Raw genomic sequence first — 22,105 nt, 5'->3', positions numbered from 1 at the left:
CAGTGGAGGCCGGGACGTTAAATGCCTTCAAGGCAGAGATCGATAAATTCTTGATCTCACAAGGAATCAAGGGCTACGGGGAGAGTGCAGGGAAGTGGAGTTGAAATGCCCATTAGCCATGATTTAAATGGCAGAGTGGACTCGATGGGCCAAATGGCCTTACTTCCACTCCTATGTCTTATGGTCTAATAGGAAGGATGTGGAAGCATTGAAAAGGATGCAGAGGAGACTTACCAGGATGTTGCTTGGTATGGAGGGGAGGTCTAATGAGGAAATGCTGAGGGTCTTGTGGCTGTTTTCATTAGGGAGAAGAAGGTGAAGAGGTGACCTAATAGAGACATACAAGATGATCAGAGGATTAGATAGGGTGGACAGTGAGAGCCTTATTCCTCTGATGGAGATGGCTAGCACGAGGGGACATAACTTTAAATTGAGGGGTGATAGATATAGGACAGATGTCAGAGATAGGTTCTTTACTTGGAAAGTAGTAAGGGTGTGGAATGCCCTGCCTGCCACAGTAGTGGACTTGCCAAGTTTAAGGGCATTTAAATGGTCATTGGATAAACAGATGGATAATAATGGAATAGTGTAGGTTAGATGGGCTTCAGATTGGTTTCACAGGTTGGCTCAACATCGAGGACCAAAGGTCCTGTACTGCGCTGTAATGTTCTATGTTTACTTTTACTCCATGTTCTCAGACTTTGAACCATTTCTCAATCCATTGAACCTATGTCTGAGTTGCAACCTTTTTGTAACCTTTCTGAAAAAGCAAATGGACTAGATCAACTAAGTCCCTCAAAAAAACTCTAAAAGATTAGTCAACTTAAGTTTCCATTTCACATGACAGTGACTTTGCGAGTACCACTTCTCCCCCTGCTGTCAGTTTGACATGTATTAAATTATTTTCCCTTCTCTTGATCAGCAAGATCACATTTCTACCTTCCAAAGCACTGAAATCATTCTAGCACCTACAGATTTCTAGAGGATCAAGACGAACACATACATCTTGTCTGAAGCTACCTCTTTTAACCTATTAAGATGTGGGCTGTGAGGTTCAGAGGATTTTTCAGTTTTTGCTATTAACTTCTCCAGTACTTTTTCATTGCTAAAATTAATTATTTTGTGTTTCTCACTCTCATTAGATCCCTGATTCTCCAGTATTTCCTATATGTTCTTTGCATTTTCTTACATGATGACAGAAAAATATTTAACATCTCTGCCATTTCTTGATTGGCTATTATAATTTCTGTCATGCCTCTTGAGTTTCTGATACATTCTGTTACTGGGTGAAGCAGCCTGAGGAGACAACAAAGGCAGAAAATAAATTAGAGTGCCACCATCAGCAATACTGCTTGATTTATAAGTTGGTCGGTATTTGCTTTTCTCAAATAGTGAGCTCCTCTTTAAATTAAGGACAGATGACGGGAGTATTAAAGCAGTGATTTAGATACTGATTGAACCAGTCAAGTTATAACCCAAGATAATAAAAGGCTTGAATTCAATTTACTGTTTAAAAAAATACAAAAGTCTTCGACAAAGAATTCCAATTGCTGTTACTCCTGCCTTAACTTTGTGGCAAACCTAACATCTATTGCAACAATGATTAGCTCCTCAATGCAAAGAGGAACTTTTCCTAATTGTTATTTTGATCTTTTCATTCTAATCTCACAACTGTGGAAACCTGACATTTAATTCTTCTGTTATTCTCTGTGTCAATATAATAAGTAAATGCACTGTGAGGTCTCACAATGTATATTTTGATAAGTGACATTGACTATCTAAAAGTAAGGAGGACAAGTGTGCACAGAAAAATTTGGATGACAGCATTGGGAAAAATACAGGCACTTCAGTTTTAGAAAGTTGTATTATCACAATGTGACTGATTTACTTTCCTCCTTTCTAAATGTAATTTTAAATTCTAAATGCATTATAATAGAAAAGTGAGCATCCAATTTATAATACCACAGATGCATTTATCAACTGGGCTTTTGCTGATGGGGATTTAGAACTAAAATCTGCAACATTAAAAGAAGGACTAAAAATCAAAAGGATTCCTGTGGAAGTGAAGATATTGGCTGAATGAGTTGTATAATACAAGAAAGGGAAACAAGATGTGCAAAGTTTGTGTATTTCAATGATGTCTCAGAAGGTAAATTAGCAAAAGTATTCACAAATGGCCCAATATCCTTTCATCTGTGACCCAGTTAAAAACCAGCCCAGAGCAATGAAATGAAAATGTGTGCCATCTGCTCACATTGTACATGAAAGAGTTTGTAAAACTTCAACCCTTTGGAATTAGCAGTCAAAATTTCAAAGCAGCTTTTGTAAGTACCATTAGACTTTCAGACTTATGAACAAAAGTAATGATTTGATCGGACACCTCAATCTAGCTCAAATTCCAACTTTATTTTGTTTTTGGGAGAGTTTCTCAATGCCAATTTAGAGCACTAGCACGTAGGATCATTTTACCTCGCTCTATTTTCTTCTCGCTATCCGCCACTCTTCACATTTCATGCAGATTTCTTTGCTGTAACCTCCTTCCTCGGTCTCTTCTGGTATACTGTTTATCTCTGCCCATTCACCGTTATTTGCAATTCCAAGTGTGAGAAATTAATCTCTAAGATCAAAACCATACGTTACCATTTTCTACCTACCTAAACCACACCCCAAAGACTATCAATCATCCCAAACTTTATAAGGTAGCAGGTGAACCTCAAGTCTCCCGAACTGTTCAAATTTAGCCTTGTAATCCATCTCATGCTTTCTTGATACACTCCCCATTCTTTGCTGGAGGAGGCAATGAAATAAAGTTGGAACTCAGTATGTAGGAAAGGCTGCGATAGGGAGGATGAAAATTTTAATTTACTGTGTCATGGAAGTCAACGCAACCTGTCCAGGATAAAGAGGATGCGGGTGAGAAAATAGATCATGATGATTTACAGTCTGTGGATGGTGGAAATAATATTGCTTTGAAAATTATTTGGAAAGGTTACATGGAGGGGAATGAAAAGATGCATTATAACAAAGCATTTGAAGAAGAATAAATTTTAAAGGTATCTTTAAAAATTAGTTAAAATTTAACCAATCTTTACTGATTTCTCCTTCAGGTATTTGCTTTCCAAAACATTATCATGCCCTGGCTTTTCTTGTAAAGCCTTAAAACTAAAAGCAATCTGTATCATGAATATTAATCAATAGCACTGCACAATAACTGAAAATGGAGAGAGACAATAATGAAATGTATACTGCAAGATTCCACTGACGGCTTAATCACCAGCATTTGAGACTTTCCCATTGTGCCTTGCTTTTCTACCCAAAAGCAACAATACGGAAATAAAGAGATAGCGAGAACTGCCAATGCTGGAGTCAGAGATAACACAGCAGGCCAGGCACCATCAGATGAGCAGCAAAGCTGACGATTCAGGTCGAAGAAGGGTCCCAACCCGAAACATCAGCTTTCCTGCTCCTCTGCTGCCTGGCTTGCAAATTTTCCTGGTGACCAAAAGTTTAAGTGGGGCTTTTGTGGTGATTTGCCCTTGGTTAAGCTGGCCATAAATTTGAACAACGAGGTGGGTTTTAAACAGAAGAAAGGTCCTTGAGGTGTTTAGGAAAGGAATTTCAGAGTGTGAGACTAAGACAACTGATGGCACATCCACCATGGCAGGGAGAAAGGACATTTACAGGAGGTAAGGTTCAGAGGAGCAAAGAGTTTGGGAGGGTTCTGAAGAACAGCCACCTCAGACTCAAATGTTAACTGTTTTTCTCCAGCATTTTCTGTTCTTGCTAAAGTGTTTAAGAGGTTGTGTGACTAGAGAAAATTAGGGAGATTGGTAGCAGTAAAGCCATGGCAAAATTTAAAGTAAAAGGATGAGGGTACAAAATTTCAGATACTGTTGGAGTATACTGGTTATGGAAGTAGATAAGGTTTATTTTTCTATACCCATAATCAAAAACAAGACTCTGCAACATTTAAGACTGGGTTTGTTTTAAGTAAAAAGGCCATTTAGTTATTTGTTAATAATAATGTTGCACATGACAATGAGGCAGATTATGTTTCAGCAAAGTGAAACCAGATTAGTCACTCACTTCAACACACAAAACAATGGCAACTACTCTGCTGGTGTCATAGATAACGTAACAAGACGACAGTTTCAAATGGATCAGGAAGAGAAACAGTTCACTTTATAAATTAGCTGATAATATCCCAGCTCTATAATGATCCCAGCATAAAACATCAATGTATTTCTTTGACCCAGAAGGTGACTGTTTTTCTTCATTCTCGCAATTCTGCCAATCCCCAATTGCCCTTGCAGTGTGTTTGGCCCTTTCAGAGAGCTTTTAAAAGTCAACTTGCTGTGGGTCTGTTGTCACATGTAAAGATGGCAGATTTTCTTCCATAAAAGAGATCAATGAACCAGATGAGTTTTTACAACAATACATGGAAGTTGCCATGTTCACCATTACTCAAACTAGCTTTAACTTGCAGATTTATTCAGTTTAAATCCCACCAGCTGCTATGTTGGGATTGAAACTCATGACCTCATAGCAATAGCTATGAATCTCTGGTGACAAATCCAGTGACACTGTTATGACACCACTGCCTTAAGTTCACTGTCCATCCCAGGGAAGATGGTATTCAGCCATGTCCTTAGCTCTTTAATTTTGTTACGCTGCTCATTCATTCATGGAACAGGGGTATCGTTAGCAAGGCCAACATTTGTTGTCCAAAGCTAATTGTTTTTGTAACCAAAGTACTGGAATGTTGGTCCAGTAAGATTTCTGGTGTGCAACATGGAGGGGAACTTACATTCTATACGATTCTTCCATTTGAAACGCGTAACAATATCTCCTATCAACCATTTCTCAATTTCATTTCACAGCAGGATTCTGTAGCATAGGTTTTGAGAAGTGGGAAGTCAGTGAAGTCTAAATGCCAGAAAGGTTGAAATGGCCTAGATCTAAAAGTGTTTATTGAAGATAAATTGCATTCAAAGGCTTATTTAAAGAAATCTCAACAAGGATACCACAAAGCTCAATATCCATTTTTGCATGCAGGTGCACTACAAATAAAATTGAGGATAAACAATCCAAGTTTAGGACTAATGTCCCCAGTAATGGATTAACAATGTTTTTGAAATTCTTTTTGTTACCAAAAGCACAATGAATATCTTATATAGTGAAGTTGTGCTGCTTATGCTATGCTAGATGAGAAATTTCAGGTTTCTGCTCTCCAACTTAATTATCTAATCTTCAACATGTGACAGCCTAACGGTGGAGAGTGAGGGAAGCAGCACTCGGACTTAAGCAGGGATCTCTTTGCTTCCAAGATGAAAAATGTGGGAATGGATAGGTGATATCTAGTTAGATTTAACTACTAATGCACAGAACTTGTAACCGATGGCACGGTTCCCAAATGTTTGCAACATAGTGCACATGGGTATCTAATGTGTGTGTGGGTATCTAACATGATGGAGCCACACTAAAATGCAGCTTCACAACATATTCAAAGCCACACATTAGTAGACAACTTGAGTTAGCTTCAATATCAGAGATATTTGCACACACTTCTTATCTACTAAAATAACAGCTGCAAAGTCGATGAAAGAAGTCACAAAAAGCTAACAGAGGCTGTGATGACACAAATTTAGATTGTCAGAATATTTAGCTTCTTCCTGTCCTGTCATTTACATGCCAGCATGGAGTTGTTTTGTCTTAAAATGAATATGTTTTGCCAAAAAGGATGTGCGGTCAGCTACACAAACGGAATCATGCTTTGAGGATGTTGAGAGTATTGGAAGGCACTGTAAAAGGATCTCTATATAGAGTTTCTCAAAGCTGAAAAACGCAAGAAATAACTTGCATTTATATAATTGTTACAAAGACTTTATATTTAATATTGCATGTAGGACTTAAGTTTGGAAAAAAATTTGGAAAAAAGTATGCGGACCTCAGGAGAAGCCATATGTCATTAATAGTTCAGCATAACAGAGTAAGTGTTGAAATACTCAAGCAGTATTTGCCTGTTGCAACCATACAAGAACGGAAGCTTGGGACCGTAAGCTATTGGTGAAGAGCTGGAGATGTTCTGAGTGCAATCTGAACACACAGGTGCTTAGTCCCAAGTAAGGAAGATGATTTGAATGAAAAACACTGCTCAAGAAACGCAGCACATCTGTAGCACCTGTGGAGAGAGAGGCAGAGTTAACATCTCAAGTCCGATATGACTCTTGAATTGGACTCAAAACGTGAACTTAGTTTTCTCTCTCAACAGATGGTTCCAGACATGCAGATTGTCTCCAGCATGATTTTAAATTCAGATTTCCAGCATCTGCTATACTTTACTTATATTAGAATTAGGTTTATTATCACATTTATTCAAATAAGTGCAGTGAAATGTTTACAAAGTTGCCACTACTAGCGCCATCTCAGGTACAAAGATACCTAGGTACTGGATCTTAGGAATAAATTACAAAATAAAGAACTAAAAGTTCAGCATTACAGTTCTTTGCGCCATTGCAGCCACAAGGTACTTCGGTACAGACTTAGGAATCAATTAGAAAAATAAAGAAACAAGAAGTTCAGCATTACAGTCCTTCAAGCAGACTGTGCCAGGTCTTGCCTGGGCCTTGGACTAAAATTAGAGTTATTGTACAGTCAGTCCATGATAGAGTCACTCTCAAGAGGAAGTTTCAAGGCTAGATTGTCAAAAGTGAATAATTGTGGGCCCTTGTGAAGTTCCATGAGATTTGAAGACTCCCATGTTATTAATATCTGGAAAAAAATCTGTGGGGTCTCTCGATTGCATTTGCTTTTTGATGCATTCCGCTGTGTGTTTGCTCATAGTCTATTACCATATATACCATCTTAATGACACCATCTTAGAAGTAAGTTGCATACGTAGAAGTAGATTGTATTACAGTAACTTAAGTATTAAAGTTTATTGTTGTCTGTTCAAAACCTTGTGACTTTCCTAAGTCCTCTGGATCTTTCAATTCCTCTACTTTAAAATTAAAAATTGCTGGTCCTTAACTAAATAGTAACAAAATTGTTGGAGTGGTCCAGATTGTAGCAAGACTGATTCTGGGAGAGGTAAATGTCTTACAGCCGTGATGTATTGATCTTTTGTTTGTGTGAAAAGCAGAAAGTTCAGGTCTGTGATTTAAAAAACAAGTTGCTGACAGAAATTGTCTTCAGTCAATCATAAGACAATTAGATACAGGAACAGAATCAGGCCATTCAGCCTGTCAAGTCTGCTATGCCATTTGATCATGACCCAAAATGTTTCTCAACCCCAATCTGCTGCTGTTTCCCCTTGATAGACATGGATTAGTAAGGCTGTCCTAAAAACACTCAATGACTTTGCCTCCACAGCTGTCTGCATCAATGAGATCCACAGATTCACCACTTTTAAGCTGAAGAAAATTTCTCTTTTCAGTTCTGAAGGATTGTCCCTTCGCTCTGAGGCTGTGCCTGAAGGTCCTAGTCTCTCTTACTAGCAGAAACACCTTCTTCATGTCCGCTCTATCCAGGCTTCTTGGTGTTCTGTAAGTTTAAATCAGGTCTCTCCTCATCCTTACAAACTCCTTCAATTATACACTCAAGAGTCCTCATCTGGTTCTCATATGACAAGTACTCATTCCTGAAATTATTCTTCGACCCCCCCCCCCCCCCCATGACAGCACATCCATTCCTTCCTTAGATATGGGTTCCAAAGCTACTCTCAATAGGTCCAAACATAGTCTGACCAGACCCTTGTACAGCCTCAGCAGTATATCTCTGCTCTTGAATTCTAGCCCTCTTGAAATGAGTGTTAACAAGTCAGTTACCTTCCTGACTGCCAACTAAACCTGCTTATTAACCTCCAGAAGATCCTAAACCATGACTCCTGAGTCTGTTTGTGCTTCAGACATAGTTTTGAGATCAGAATCCCAGATCAGACACAGATAAAAACTCTTGAGACACACTGACCCATTTTCCACATTGGATTTGCAATGAATTCTTTAATGGAATTATTAATTTGTGCTAAATTATTAAAGCATTTTGAGCTGTCAATTTATGCCCAAGAGATAATAGGCTGATTTTTGCTCAAATAATTTTCAGAGAGGGAGAAAACTCTTAGGTCATTAGTTTAAGTTAGATTCAGTCTCATAGGTATTCGCACCCTTACTTGCTATGCAGGCAAATTCTCTATCACTAATTTTATACTTAACACAGGACTGTTGAGATTTGTTGCTAGCCAAGTACTTCTGACTCAATCTACACCATGGACATCACAACGGAACAATCTATTCCAACATGAGGAGTCAGATCACACGTATACTTGCTGCACAGGACATCTGGTTTGACCTTTCTGCTGTGAGGCCTGAGTTAAGGGCTAGCAGAAGAGAAATCCCAGGGTCAATGTAAGTATCTAAAAGGCCATCCTGGAGAGTATAGCACCAATGTCTTTGTCAATGGCAACCAGGACATCCCATCTATGCAATAATTGTACACATCAACCTTACAAACTCAGTGAACATAGTTTCAAATTAACTTAGGTACATTCAAAGAAACAATCTTGAATATTACTAACTGTGCATAAATATTGGACCCTTGAGTAGAAATTCAAAATTCAAGTAGACAATTTTTAAAAGATGTGCCTTGATCAAATGAGAATATTACAGGTAAAAAAGAATGAGAGAGTTGTAAATAAATTAGAAATCAACATTATTTAGGATTTAAGATTTAATGAAAAAACTTTCAATATTTGTGAATAGTCAAAAATCAAGTTGGGTACATTAACATTACGATGCAATTAAGTATTTCTTCAGGTAATTTTTCTTATTGGCATGAATCAGCAATAAATGCATATTAAAATGCCACCACCAAATTTAACATTACCATTTATTATAACATGATATAAAACAATGTGATATGAACATTACATATTAACACTTGTAAGTAGCATTTTATTATAGGCTCTGCTCATTGTAAGCTATGTACACAATGAACATAATTACACTCTTTTGTACATATAATGAGATACCGAATATAAAGCCCTCTACATATTGCTTTGCATTTGAGCTATACTGAAGTTAGAGCATATTGCTCTATAAAGCTTATATGAAAGATTCACTAAAGGCAGAGAACATAGGGCAACTATGAAAAGTGTGACATTTTTACATTTGTTGATAGCAGTTTGGCAGTAACTGCAGACAATACAACACCAAGTATATATAGTCACAGCAGATGGTATTATCAAGGTATAGTATTAACCTGTACCAGTACAATGGCACTGCAACCATTGAAAGTAGTAAAGAAACAAATGCGAAACCATTTTCTATTGTATACATCAAACATTGGTGAACTATTTCATATCGGTTATGGCCACAGTTATTGAAAGTCAGGCATTAAATTATACATACTATGCAATTCAAAATGAAAACTAAATTCTGACATATTAGCTGAATTGAGACCCAATCACCCTATGTGCTCATGTACTGTGGTCTCCACACATTGGCAAATTTAAAAAGAGTAAGTTAAAAAATCTGCCATGGAGCAATCAGTGCTCCTGAAGTAATACATCGGCATTATATCCAACAAAATGTATTTCCTATAAGGAGTGTTTAATATTGAATCAAGTGTTGCTTCCAGCACTTGCTTGAATTCTTGTGCCCTGGTGCACTCCATTTCTGTATACAGATGGTGAATTTTGACCACTATCCCACTGTACTTCCAAATACAGTCAAATTCCTTCGAGCCTCAGCCTTGTGTAGATGTGTATGATTTACCTGTGGCTACAGTCTGAGCTGTAGTATTAAAAATAAATTTATTTTAATGTTTTTAGTAAAAAGTTTAGTTCAACATGCATGAAAAAGTCATCATGGAGGTACGCAATTAGTAGTTTAGTCAAATTCGAAAAGAGTTTTCAGATCATAATCACTATAGAAGACCAAAGTAATGTTTGCCTGAGCTAAAGTACCTTTAATTTGTAATTCCTCTTAAGTGTTTTTAAAAACCAATTTTATGTTTTGCTCTTTTCAACTTGGCATGATCCTAAGTACCTAGTTGCAAGGACTAAGTTAAAACCTAAACAGATTGTGATATTGAAATATTCTCTTCAACTTAACCATTTACCAACTTTGTTGTAAAATGGTCCTTGAAATAATTTAAAAAGAAAGCGAAGATTGTATAACCGTGTGTCATATAAGTGAGAATGCTACTCCTCTATCCTGTACTTGACTGTAGCTGAAAGCAATAGGAGACAGGTGTAGTTTCACAGCACAAACTTGAGTTTCAGGAGAGAAATCCTTAACAGAAAACGTTCCACAGTGTGGCGCAGTTTAGATGGATTGTAAAGTTGGCACATATAAAGCACGCACTTCAGTGTTTCAAGTTCGGCCAAATTGGTTTCATCTGGGGAGCAAAGTTCACTGAGTTCTCAAAAGGTAAAAAAAAAGTTTTCTAAAGCTGAAGTCCTTTACTGTGAGAATTCTTCACCAGATGGGAGATCAGAAAACAATACTCTTTTGTCTCATCCAGCACTTTAATAAAAACATCTTATTATTTGCCTTTCAGTTGTCAACAACTGTAAGCCATAACACTTATATCCCAATGCTCCTCTGGGATCCTCCTCCTTTACTTTCTAAATCCCTCCACCTAATTTCATTGCGTTTTCACTATCCCTTGACCTCTCTCTCTGTCTCTGACCATAAGCTATCAGGCCTCAGCCTCATTCCCATATTCCCTCAACTGAGTTAATTTAGAGCTGGACACAATGCAGAATCTTCCCTTCACTTTCATCGCTATCTTTCTGGCCAGGTGTCTATTCGCACCACAGCAAATATTTACTCATTTTCAAAATTCTCACTCATCCAAGACATCCTCCTTCTGGTCCCTTTCCTTGATATTTTTATGAAGAACAGCTACAGTAACATCAACTGCCTCTATTTCTCTACTCTAGATTGTTACGGAGTAGAAAGAAAGCAAGATTCAATCCTTCAGAATAGTTAAAAAAATGCCAGATGGATAAATAATTAAATGGGATTCATGCTACTGAGCTTGTCAATTTTCCAAACATGTATCAACTACCTCTCAGCAGCAGGAAGGACAAAAGAACAAAATGCTCAATAAGAACTTCCACTAAGAATTTAGCAGGACAACATTAAGACAACAAATTATTAGTTAAAAAAAATTGCCTACACGCATTTGACAGTAAAAAAAATGTCGTAAGTTGATAAAAAAAATTGTAATAAATTAAGCTTACTTTTTAATGTCAGACACACATAAAGTGAGATCCTTCAGTGAGCTGTGGGTGCGATGGGGATGTTGGGGGTTGAAGTGGAGAAGAAAGACTTTGTTCTGCAAGGAATGGTGAATGTAGGGAAAAAAAATAAATACAATAAAAAAAATTACAACCACCATGACCAAAATCAAAAGGACAAGAAACATTTTTCCCAACTAATGTTACATTGTTTAGACAATACAACTTAAATGTCAAATACATAAGTAGTTTATACAATTTTTAAGAAGTCACATTTAGAGGCTTGAAAATGCAAAATTCACAGTTGTGTATGACGTAGACATTTAATAAACTATAAGGATATGACAGAAAAAAAAATCAAAAATTATGTTTTAACTTGAAGTTTTACTGTACATAGACAAAACACTCAAATTCCTATCAGCAAATTACCTTGTTCCTCAAGTTGCAAAAGTCAATGAACAATCAAGAACTCAAAGAACGTGGATAGTCATGAACATAATGTTAGAACTCAGATATTTGAAAACGAAATACTAGCATAAATATGTTTTAGTGCTGTAATTTAGCACTATGTAGATTTTCATTGCTCAAGTGCAGTCATGTTCGTTTTGAATCTCAATATCAGCTCTTTTACAAACGCTTCTCTTTGCTCTCCAAGGGGTTATGTGGAAGAAATTGCAGTAGGACATTAGGAAATTGAAAACAGTTAATAATCAGATAAGATACTGTCACATTAATTTATGAGGATACAAAGTTGAGAAAGATTATTAACAATTAGGGAGATTAGAAAAATATTGTAGCCAGCTAGAGAATACTTCTTTTGAATGAACCTTTTGCACAGCAAGGTTTTCAATGTCAGTATATTAACAAACAGAAAAATCTAGAATTTGTCAACTCTGGCTGGACATGTTCGGGGCGACATTGATGGAAAGGTTGTCAACAGAAAATTCGTGGTGAAACACAAGTGAGTTGTGAGGGGCAGAAAAGACTTTACTAATTCAAACAGAATTTCCTGCTCTGCCCTGCCTACTCCCACTCCAGGCCCAGTTAAAAATCTTAGCGGGTTTTATATAAAAAAAACCTTTAGATGCACATTTAACTGTAAAGACCTCAGGTCACTGCCATGTTTAGGAGGTAAATTCTGTTAAAATATTCTCACTTACACTCAGTCCGGCAATGTATGTTTTGTTTTATCCACAGTAGATTCCACCCAGAGTACATCAAGAATGGCAGTTAACAGCTGGTTCACCCCGGCACCGTGGTGATAGAATACATGCTTTCCTGATTTTTCAATATTGACGAATACTAAATAATAAAGAACATGCTGTGCAGTACCACTTCTTGCAAAGATATATTGATTCACCTGAATCAGTCACGGAGATTGGGGCTTGGAACCTGTGCCAAATCAACGGGAGGATCCTAAGCAAGACATCCACCTTAACTGATACAAAGTTAACGATTATCACGTCTACTGTGCCTAGCCACCAATCCCACTGCAGCACACCAAATTCCCAGCCAAATTGAGCCCTACTAGCATTATTCTTAGGCTAAAGCTTGAATTTGATTGGGTATCACTACACTGGCCATTCTGTTCCAAAATCTCCCGAGTACTGCTGCTACTCGGAGACTGCTGCTAATTCCAGGAGATCTCCAGATGTTAGGGAGTAGTTATAACCCTTGAAATGGCAACCACACCAAAACAGTGCAAATGGTGGCACAACGGAACTTTGTTGGATAAACTGTAACACAATCGTACCTACTGAAAAAGAATAGGACAGTGGGAGGGCAGAACATCAGCTCATTCAGGAAATCCTTTTGGCTCCTCACTCGCATCTGATTCAATATCACCGGCCCTGCTCCCTTCCCGCATTCCTCTTCACATTGACGAAATATCTTTATCATATGCATTTTCTAGCTGCCTTTGTTATTTCATCAATACTACTTCTTGCAAGAAGGGAATTCTATTGGCAGAAAAAGTTATCCCTACAGTCACAGTATGTATAGTAGTGTTCTACTATTATAACTGGTACCACTTATAAACAAAAAACGTTTTACTCAGTTTAAGGAGGCTGACATAGCTCTCCAAATTGCAACAGCTTGCTTCTCTTGTCAGACAGCCAGAAGCATAACATGCTGATTGGCAACTGTCTACAGTGAATGGCTTAAAGAAATGAAACAGAGACCCAGAAAGTCACTGAGAGAAGATGAGGAAAGGTAAAATGTTTCAGGACATGATCAGTAAGCTGGTTATAAAAACTCAAAGCAAAGCTGCATCAGTGACTCTATCATATAGTAATAAAGAACAGACTAATCCTTACAACTGCCCTAACCCTGTAAAGGCAACATCAGTTAAAAAATGATTCTGCTGAAGTGTCAGACAAAACTGGAGCAAGTCATATATTTTGATTCACTCATGCCAATCATACATTGAGTCCTCGTCAGCTAATTCCTTGGATTCTCAGTTAGAAAACAGCAATACAGAAAACCATAATGAGGGAAAAGCTTTGTAAAAACTATGATGATTTAGTAGCCAATTAGAAGATCTCTGAATTCAACCAGCAAGCTAAATTAAACCAAGAACCGAAACGTATATCACTTCAGGATGTCCCAAAAGCTTCAAAGTTAATCGGATACTTTTGAAGTGTAGTTGTTACATTACAGAGAAATGCAACTGCCAATTTGTGCACAGCAAGGCCCGACAGTATTAATGCCCACAAGTTTCCTGCCTGATGAACTTGGTAAAGTTTGCACTTTATTTATTTAAAACCAGATGTTCAAAGGCCTTATATGTACCGAAGTAGCAGACTAACAGTTGGGGTAATGGCTGTCACATTTCTATTTAATTATCGATAGTTGCTTTTGAAAATTCCATTGTTTTGCCTTCTGTTCGCACAACTGCCACCTCCTCATTTGGGATGCAGTAGGGGGAGGGAAGATTTTGAAGCTTGTGAAGTCCACTTTGATACCATTATGCTCCAGGGCTCCCAAGCGGAATATGAGTTGCTGTTGCTGCAACCTTTGGTAGCAACGTTGTGGCACTGCAAGAGGCCCAGAATGGACATGTCGTCTGAGGAATGGGAGGGGGGAGTTGAAATGGTTCGTGACTGGGAGGTGCAATTGTTTAGTGCGAACCGACCGTAGGTGTTCTGCAAAGTGGTCCCCAAGACTCCACTTGGTTTTCCCGATGTAGAGGAGGCCACAACGGGTACAGCAGATGCAGTATACCCCGCTAGCAGATGTGCAGGTGAACATCTGCTTGATGTGCAAAGTCTTCTTGGGGCCTGGTGGGGTTGAGGGGGGGGGGGGGGGGGGTGTAGGGCAGGTGTAGCACTTCCCATGGTTGCAGGGAAAAGTGCCGGGTGTGGTGGCGCTGGAAGCGAGTGTGGAGTGGACAAAGGAGTCACGGAGAGAGTGGTCCCTTTGGAAAGCAGACAAGGGAGGGGAGGGAAAAATGTCTTTGGTGATGGGGTCGTATTGCAGATGGTGGAAGCGTTGGAGGATGATGCATTGGATCTGGAGGTTGGAGGGGTGGTACATGAGGACGAGGGGGATTCTGTTTTTGTTTTTTTTATTATTGTGGGGGGCGGTGTGTGAGGGATGAGTTGCGGGAAATGCAGGAGACACGGTCGAGGGCATTCTCGACTACTGAGGCGGGGGGGGGAGCTGTGGTCCTTGAAAAACAAGGACATCTGAGATGTACAGGAGTGGAATGCCTCATCCTGGGAGCAGAGGCGAGGGAATTGGGAACAGGGGTTGGCATTGTTGCAAGAAGGTGGGTGGGAGGAGGTGTATTCTCAGTAGCTGTGGATTTGAAATGGATATCGGTTTCTGGGTGGTTGTCAGAGATGGAGACAGAGGGGTCCAGGAAGGAGAGGGAGGTATTAGAGATGGTCCTCACCCTCAATTCCTCCCACTTCCTCCAGACAAAGAGGGTGGCCATGGGTACCCGCATGGGCCCAAGCTATGCCTACCTCTTTGTAGGTTACGTGGAACAATCCCTCTTCCATACCTACACTGGCCCTAAACCCCACCTCTTCCTCCGTTACATTGATGACTGTATCAGTGCGCCTTGAGGAGCTTGAACAGTTCATTCACTTTATCAACACCTTCCACCCAAACCTTAAGTTCACCTGGACTATCTCTAATACTCTCCTACCTGGACCTCTGTCTCCATCTCCGGCAACCACCTCGAAACCGATATCCATTTCAAGCCCACTGACTCCCACTGCTACCCAGAATACACCTCCTCCCACCCAACTTCCTGCAAAATGCCATCTCCTACTCCCAATTCCTTTGCCTCCACTGCATCTGCTCCCAGGCATTCTACTCCCAAACATCTCAGATGTCCTCGTTTTTCAAGGACCGCAACTTCCAACCCTCAGTAGTCGACAATGCCCTCGGCTGTGTTTCCTGCATTTCCCGCAACTCATCCCTCACACCCCCAACCCGCAATAATAAAAAACAAACAAAAACAGAATCCCCCTCGTCCTCATGGATGGTCTGTCTCCTCCTCTATCTATCTTCTATCCGCCTTCCCCTCTCTCCCTATTTATTTCAGAACCTCGCCCCCCCCTCCCCCATTTCTGAAGAAGGGTCTAGGCCTGAAACATCAGCCTTCCTGCTCCTGTGATGCTGCTTGGCCAGCTCTACATCTTGTTATCTCAGATTCTCCTGCACCTGCAGTTCCTACTATCTGAAACAGGTTTGACTTGCAAGATTATGACAATATATAAATGTTGCCACAATATAGAAGTGTTTGGATTGCACAGAGGTCTGATAGCTAAATTAGATTTTCTGTAGTCCACTTTATGTGGAAGCAGTGTTGATGAATGGTGATTCAACTTGTGGACAAAGGTTATTAAATAATGGAAAAGCCTGCCTGAGTGAACAATTACGCTACACAAAACTTTACTGGTGGAATTTTGCGGATACAGGTAAATATTCAATGGTTGAAATAACATTCTAAAAGGAACACAACTGATTGGAATATAAGCCTAACTTAAAGATGTTTGGGGAGTGTGGAAGATTGAGAGACTAATTGTGAATACTGCTTCAGAGTGCCAGTATAAGTGAAATTGAATAAATCAATCACATTCCAACTTTCATAAATTGGACAGAGTATACAGGACCAAAAATCCGATGATGTTAGAATAAGACAATAGTTAAGTCATGATTAGAATGCACTGTTTGCAACTTTGGATGACCAAGTATTGAAGAGAACATTAAAGCAACAGCAAGTATAACCAGTGTACGTTCATGTGAGTGATACCAGAGATGAGAAGCCAGCTGTGAAAACACTCATGGCCCTTCGATTCAACACAACAAGAAAAGAAATCAAAGTGGATTTTAATAGACATTTTAAAAATTAAAAGAATAATTTGGTTACAAAAAAGAATTATTTTAAATGGAAAGTCAGCCATCTATACAAAACTCGTGTTAAGTTGGTGTTCAATATAATCATTGAAATGATTTGCTGAACAATTTTCTGAAAGTAGAAAACATCTCAGCTAAAAATGTAAATAAGACCAATTAGGATTAGTCCTTGGTCTTGCAGTAGTACGTTGGCACTTACTTAATTGTCTTTTGAGTTTGAGAGGAATTTCTTAAAATTTTCTCTTTATCAGCCTAATGATTTTTCTCACTTGAATCGTAGGGGGAAAGTGATTGATGTTGTATGTGGCCATGCAGTGTGAACTGGCTGGTATATCCTGTTGGTATATTTGTATATGGAGCACAGATGGGAAAATGACACCATAGCATTCAATACATTTGAGGAGATAATGAAGTCTAGAGGAAAAGTATGGAAAAGATAAAGGAACAAAACTAAATGCAACAAGTCGGAAACTAAAATTGAAAATAGTAAGTAACTAAGGAAAAGCTTAGAAAAAACACTTTTGAAAAACAGTGAAAATGTTGCTGAATGGAATGAAAAGGATAATCACAGAATCTGGGGTATAATTAATTCTATAGCTCCAAGATATACTTGGCCTTCAGTTTTATTTTTCACAGCAAATTAACTTGTCTAACAGTAGTTTGAAAGTGACAAACAGGATTGGCTACTCGCAGTCTTCAAGGAAACACCAAACATGTTTAGGAAAATCATAATGTCATTGTCAAAAGAAAGTATGATTTGAGCGAATAACAATCAATTGAAGTTTGCTTTTTTGGTGAGTGGAATTTTTAACAGAGTACAAAGAAAATGGTGAAGGACATGGGAATGAGTCCAAAGGGAAGAGTGGGAAAATTTGTGGATCTAACGGAATTTTCTCATCCTATATACATAACATAACATGATGCTATCATAGTGGAGTCAGAATACATTTCAACATACCATACTAAGTGTTGAACGAAATATATAAAACAGAGAAATGAACTGAGTCATTGTTTTTACTGGTGGCATTTTTCTCACAGTAGCACCACAGACCGAAATATGTTTGGATCATTCCGATTGCCATACATGCTAAAACCACCAAGCAGCCCGATATAGAGACCTGGTATTCTAGTGCAGTAGAAGTGTCACGTATGAAAGTTCATGTGCGATATAAACTCACAAGCACTGAACACTAAAATAAGCTAAAGAAGGGTAATTTAAAACATAGCTGTTGTTCAGTTAAAGACTCGATTTGGTACTGTTTATCATCTCTCCTGAATTCTCAATGCAATAAAACCACAAATTCTTTGGAACCATGCTGTCAACTCTGAAAAGATTTAAGCTCAGTATTTTTGTATCACTATACACTGATGTAACATTAGATCTTCTTTGACTCAAAATGTAAGTTTAACCTGCCTGCTACAAGTTTGCTGTTTCTTGGTGTATCTGCAGCTAGTTCATTGGAGATATTAATCATCTTTACTCCTTCCTGAGCATTTTCCTCATCAGCCCTGATATCGGTTTTGTGGTTAACAACGGGGGCCACAGTCAATACACTAAAAGAAAAAAAAATCTAGTTAGTAGAAAACATCATTGCAGTTCAAAGAAATTAATAAAGAAGATCCTTGAGGATTTGCATTTAGGTACTGAAAGCAATTTGTCTGTTTTTTAACGACAGCATTATAACATTTTAGTAAATTTATGATAAGCTTTTGAACTAAGCAGAAACTCATTTTATTTTACAACTTTTAAGTTTAATGCTTTTATAAAGGATATTCAACAATGAAAACATCCATCATACTCAATGGTAAGAACAAAATACATTGTCAAGAAACGTTTAAAGAAGAGGAACACAAGGAAATAAAGTTCAGCACATATCTGCATAAAAGTGCTGATTAACCAGTGAGACAGCATCTTATTCCCACTGTTCACTGTTACACATTCCATTCAATTTAAATTAGGCAGTGTTGTGTGTTAAAAACCTCGATAAAGCTCTTTCTTTCCCCAACACAGCATAGGCAATTTTTAATGAAATAATTTATAAATGAATAATTTATCAGCCAGAAGTGGCCATAAATTATATTTTTGGTGTCTTGCATCCTTTATAGGAGATTGTTACTGATTGCATATTTCTTGACACAAAGATTCACTAAATGCATTGTAATCGAATCTGGCACACAAGTTGCAAGAATTATATATCACCAAAAAGGCCACCATTCAGCCCGTAATTTTTATGCTAACCTTTTGGAAGAATTATTGACTTAGTTCCAGATTGTGCAAATACATCAGCAGTATCTTTTGCAGTAAAGCACAGGGCTCTGCCATCATTGAGGATTTTGTTGAGTTATTTGTGGAGCTGCCATTTCCAATGAGTTGTTTAATTGTGTGTCACCATTCATGATTGGATGTGACAGACTGCAGAGCTTAGATCTGATCCTTTGGTTATTTATCACTTGCAGCTTATGATTTTGGCATACAAGTAAGTCCTGTTTTGTAGCTTCACTAGGTTAACAACTCTATTTTAGGTATGCCTGGTGTTGTTCCTGGCATGAATTTTGGTAGTGAGGAATATGCTGAGCCATGAGTTTGCAGATTGTGTGTGAGTATGATTCATTTGATAATTGTCCACAACACCTCAGGGATACCCACTTATAAGTTGTTAGGTCTGTTCAAAGTCTACCCATTTAGCAAGATGATAGTTTTAAGTCACTTGGAGATAGCAAGAACTGCAGATGCAGGAGTCAGAGTCAATACCGTGTGGAGCAGCTGTGCCTTTAGGACATAACTAGCTCAGTCAGCTGTGGTGCTGCCAATCCACTCTTGGTGACAGACATCGAAGTCCCCTACTGAGTACATGCTGCATATTTGTCACCCTCTGCACTTTCTACAGAGGACTAGGAAAGTTGGGGGCATTGTATATGGTAATATATGAGAGATGTGATTGGGTCTGGAGTCAAAGTTGAGGACTCCTGAAATATTCCATTCCAACCTTTTAGTACAGTACCAGAACCTCTGCTGGGTGTGTTTGTGAAGGACAGGGCAAATCCAGGAACAATTAAGGTATTGTCTGGAAATACTATGTGCAGGATATGACTCTGAGAGTATGACTACTGAAGGCCATTGGTGTTCCAATTTTGGCACCCGAAATGTTGGTAAGGAGAATTTTGCCAGTTAATAGACTGTTGTTTCTGGTGGCTAGGATAATTCAGATGGCAGTCTGATTTCATTTCAGTTTTGAGACTTTTTAGCAGATAAAATGGAATAGCTTGCTAGGCCATTTAAGAGGGCAGTGAAGAGTCTGTGGGACTGAAGCCACGTGTATGCCATACCAGATAATGGTGGCAATTTGCGTTTCCTAAATGGCATTAGCGTTCTTCATTAAGCTTTTTGTATTTCTCTTTAAAATACCTCTCGCTAATCCCAGATCTTTAAAACCGAATTCAAATTGCAACTTCTGCCATGCTGAGATTTGATCCCTCCCCCCCAAAACTACGAGTGTCTCTGAATTCCTGATCTAGCAACAATACCATTCGACCATCACCTCCTGCCATGATGATTATATATTTTCATGCCACTTAGTAGGAAATACTCACATTGAACAAAGATAAACAACACATTTCTTGAGTCATTTCCCAAATAACAAGAACATACCTGCTTCTGGATTTTATTCCATCAAGATCCTTCTTTTTATCCACAGTTTCATCAGGGCTTTGTATATTAGAATCCACGTCACTGCACCTTTCAGACATGAGCACTTGGCCTGAGGACTATGGAATTGCAAAAACAAGGCGGCTGTATTAAGGATGACAAAGGAGTCTTCAAGGTTTATTATTTGACAAAGACCCTGAATTACAGTGGTAATGTGAAGTAGAATAAGTGATGCAATTAAATGCTCACAACTGCATTCCATATCTTAGCTGCATCAAAAAAGAGGTTAGAAGGGCTCTTGTGGTGCAGTGGAGGCCCAGGTTCAAGTCCCATTTGCTCCAGAGGTGTGTAATAACACGTCTGAAAAGGTTGATTAGAGAAATAAGTTAAATTTAAAGGAAGCTTAGAAGAGCTCTTGTGGTGTAGTGGTAATGTTAGTACCTCTAAGTCAGGAGGCCTGGGTTCAAGTCACACTTGCTCCAGAGTTATGCAATAACACCTCTGAGCAAGATAGGAAGTACCTGAAAAGAGGTCAGGCAAAAGATAAAACTGAATGAAAAGAGCACCTCGTTGAGTGCAGGCCTAGGCCTATCCCAATGCTGACCTGAAATGGAGGCACAGGCCCTGCAGCATTACTTGAAAGAGTATCACTTTAAGATACTGAATGTAATTATTTTATAGTTGCTCCCAAACATTTTGCTCTTCTGCCTAAACAGTCTTTCACTACTTGTCCCTTGAGAACACTTCAAACTCACATCAGCCTATACAAGATCACCATTTAACTAGTTTAACTCCAGTGAGGAGAAAAACCTCAAACATTTCAAGTCTCTTGTCATAACTATTATCTTTCAATCCTGTTCACATGCCAATGAATCTAAGCTTTGTGTGGCTAAGTTCCGCATTACTTTTATAACCTTCCAATAATGCATTACCAACGATACACAATTTTTTACATAAATTACCCAGAACATTTGTACGTTAGTTATAGTGTGCACAAGACGGAGAGTGATAATGACAAGGCCAAATATCTATCGAAAATTGATGTATACTCACATCATTTACATTCCCCAACTTTTCTTGATTTGGTTCAATATGTTCTTCTTTCAAACGAGCAATTTCCTCAGCTACAGTTTCTCTATGTTGGTTCCAACTATCATTTTGAACAGCAGCTTCCAACTCTTCGATATTACTTTCAGCAGTTTTGTTTCTATGAACCTGAAATAAGCAACACTGTTTAGAGGATGTGAAGGTTATTTTATAAGACTAACAATCCATAGGTCTGGAAATAATGAAGAGAATTCTACAATTGTAGTTTCAGAATTTGAGTTCTGTTTTAAAAATCTAAAACTAAAAAGCAGTAAAAGTGAGAATGAAGATATTAAATTGCTGTTAAAAATTCAACTGGATCTTCAGTCCTTTATGGAATGAAAGCCCTGTCCTTATCTGATCAATTCTATTCCAAGTCCTAAGCACTGATTCTCAATCAACTGTAGTGATCTAGTAAACAACAATTTTATGAAATGGTGAGGTCTGTTGCCACTTTTCCATGGCACTGTAAGGGCAGTAACTGCAAGCCTTGCTCATATCCCACGAACAATTTAAAAAATTTAGTCCAACTTAGTACCAATTCTAAATCCTGTATTTTTTTTTAAATGCAGAATCTTGGTTCTTAAATACAAATGAATGAAATTTAACTTCTTACCAGAGTAAACGCAAATTATTATTTTTTCCATTTCAAGAATATACTTTTCTCATAGAAATTTTTTTTATATACACACACACACACAGTCACTACAGCAGTTTGGTTAAGAAATAATCATTAGAGTATGACTCTATCCACCAGACAA

The 22,105-nt window shown here is 38.3% G+C and overlaps 1 protein-coding gene and 1 long non-coding RNA gene across 19 annotated transcripts in view; one reads left to right on the top strand and one right to left on the bottom strand.

Moving 5' to 3' along the window:
* The window catches only part of LOC132210964 (uncharacterized), a 50,606-nt gene that overhangs the window by 19,096 nt on the left and 9,405 nt on the right, over nucleotides 1-22,105 (top strand). Inside the window, exons 4-5 of one of the 4 annotated variants that reach the window (XR_009447233.1) lie at nucleotides 8,215-8,402; nucleotides 12,440-12,573. The exons of 1 other annotated variant lie outside the window; for it this stretch is intronic. This is a non-coding gene — a long non-coding RNA (uncharacterized LOC132210964). Of the gene's footprint in view, nucleotides 1-8,214; nucleotides 8,403-12,439; nucleotides 12,574-22,105 lie in introns of those variants that run through there. 2 more of the 4 variants (XR_009447232.1, XR_009447231.1) reach the window with 2 other exon arrangements.
* plekha5 (pleckstrin homology domain containing, family A member 5) overlaps nucleotides 8,866-22,105 on the bottom strand; it is a 259,844-nt gene continuing 246,604 nt past the window's right edge. For 14 of the 15 annotated variants that reach the window (XM_059654679.1, XM_059654680.1, XM_059654686.1 and 11 more), the window contains 5 exons: nucleotides 21,312-21,473; nucleotides 20,262-20,377; nucleotides 18,027-18,166; nucleotides 11,246-11,340; nucleotides 8,866-9,788 (listed from right to left, as the gene is read on the bottom strand). In XM_059654679.1, coding sequence (XP_059510662.1) covers nucleotides 11,255-11,340; nucleotides 18,027-18,166; nucleotides 20,262-20,377; nucleotides 21,312-21,473 — 504 coding nt within the window. In that variant the 3' untranslated portion in view covers nucleotides 8,866-9,788; nucleotides 11,246-11,254. The remainder of the gene's footprint in view (nucleotides 9,789-11,245; nucleotides 11,341-18,026; nucleotides 18,167-20,261; nucleotides 20,378-21,311; nucleotides 21,474-22,105) is intronic. The other variant, XM_059654681.1, reaches the window with a different exon arrangement.

The sequence above is a fragment of the Stegostoma tigrinum genome, chromosome 25 (genome assembly GCF_030684315.1).
Source record: "Stegostoma tigrinum isolate sSteTig4 chromosome 25, sSteTig4.hap1, whole genome shotgun sequence".
Lineage (NCBI taxonomy): Eukaryota > Metazoa > Chordata > Chondrichthyes > Orectolobiformes > Stegostomatidae > Stegostoma > Stegostoma tigrinum.
The sequence above is the reverse complement of the archived record's forward strand: the minus strand, read 5'-3'. Positions and strand labels throughout refer to the sequence as shown.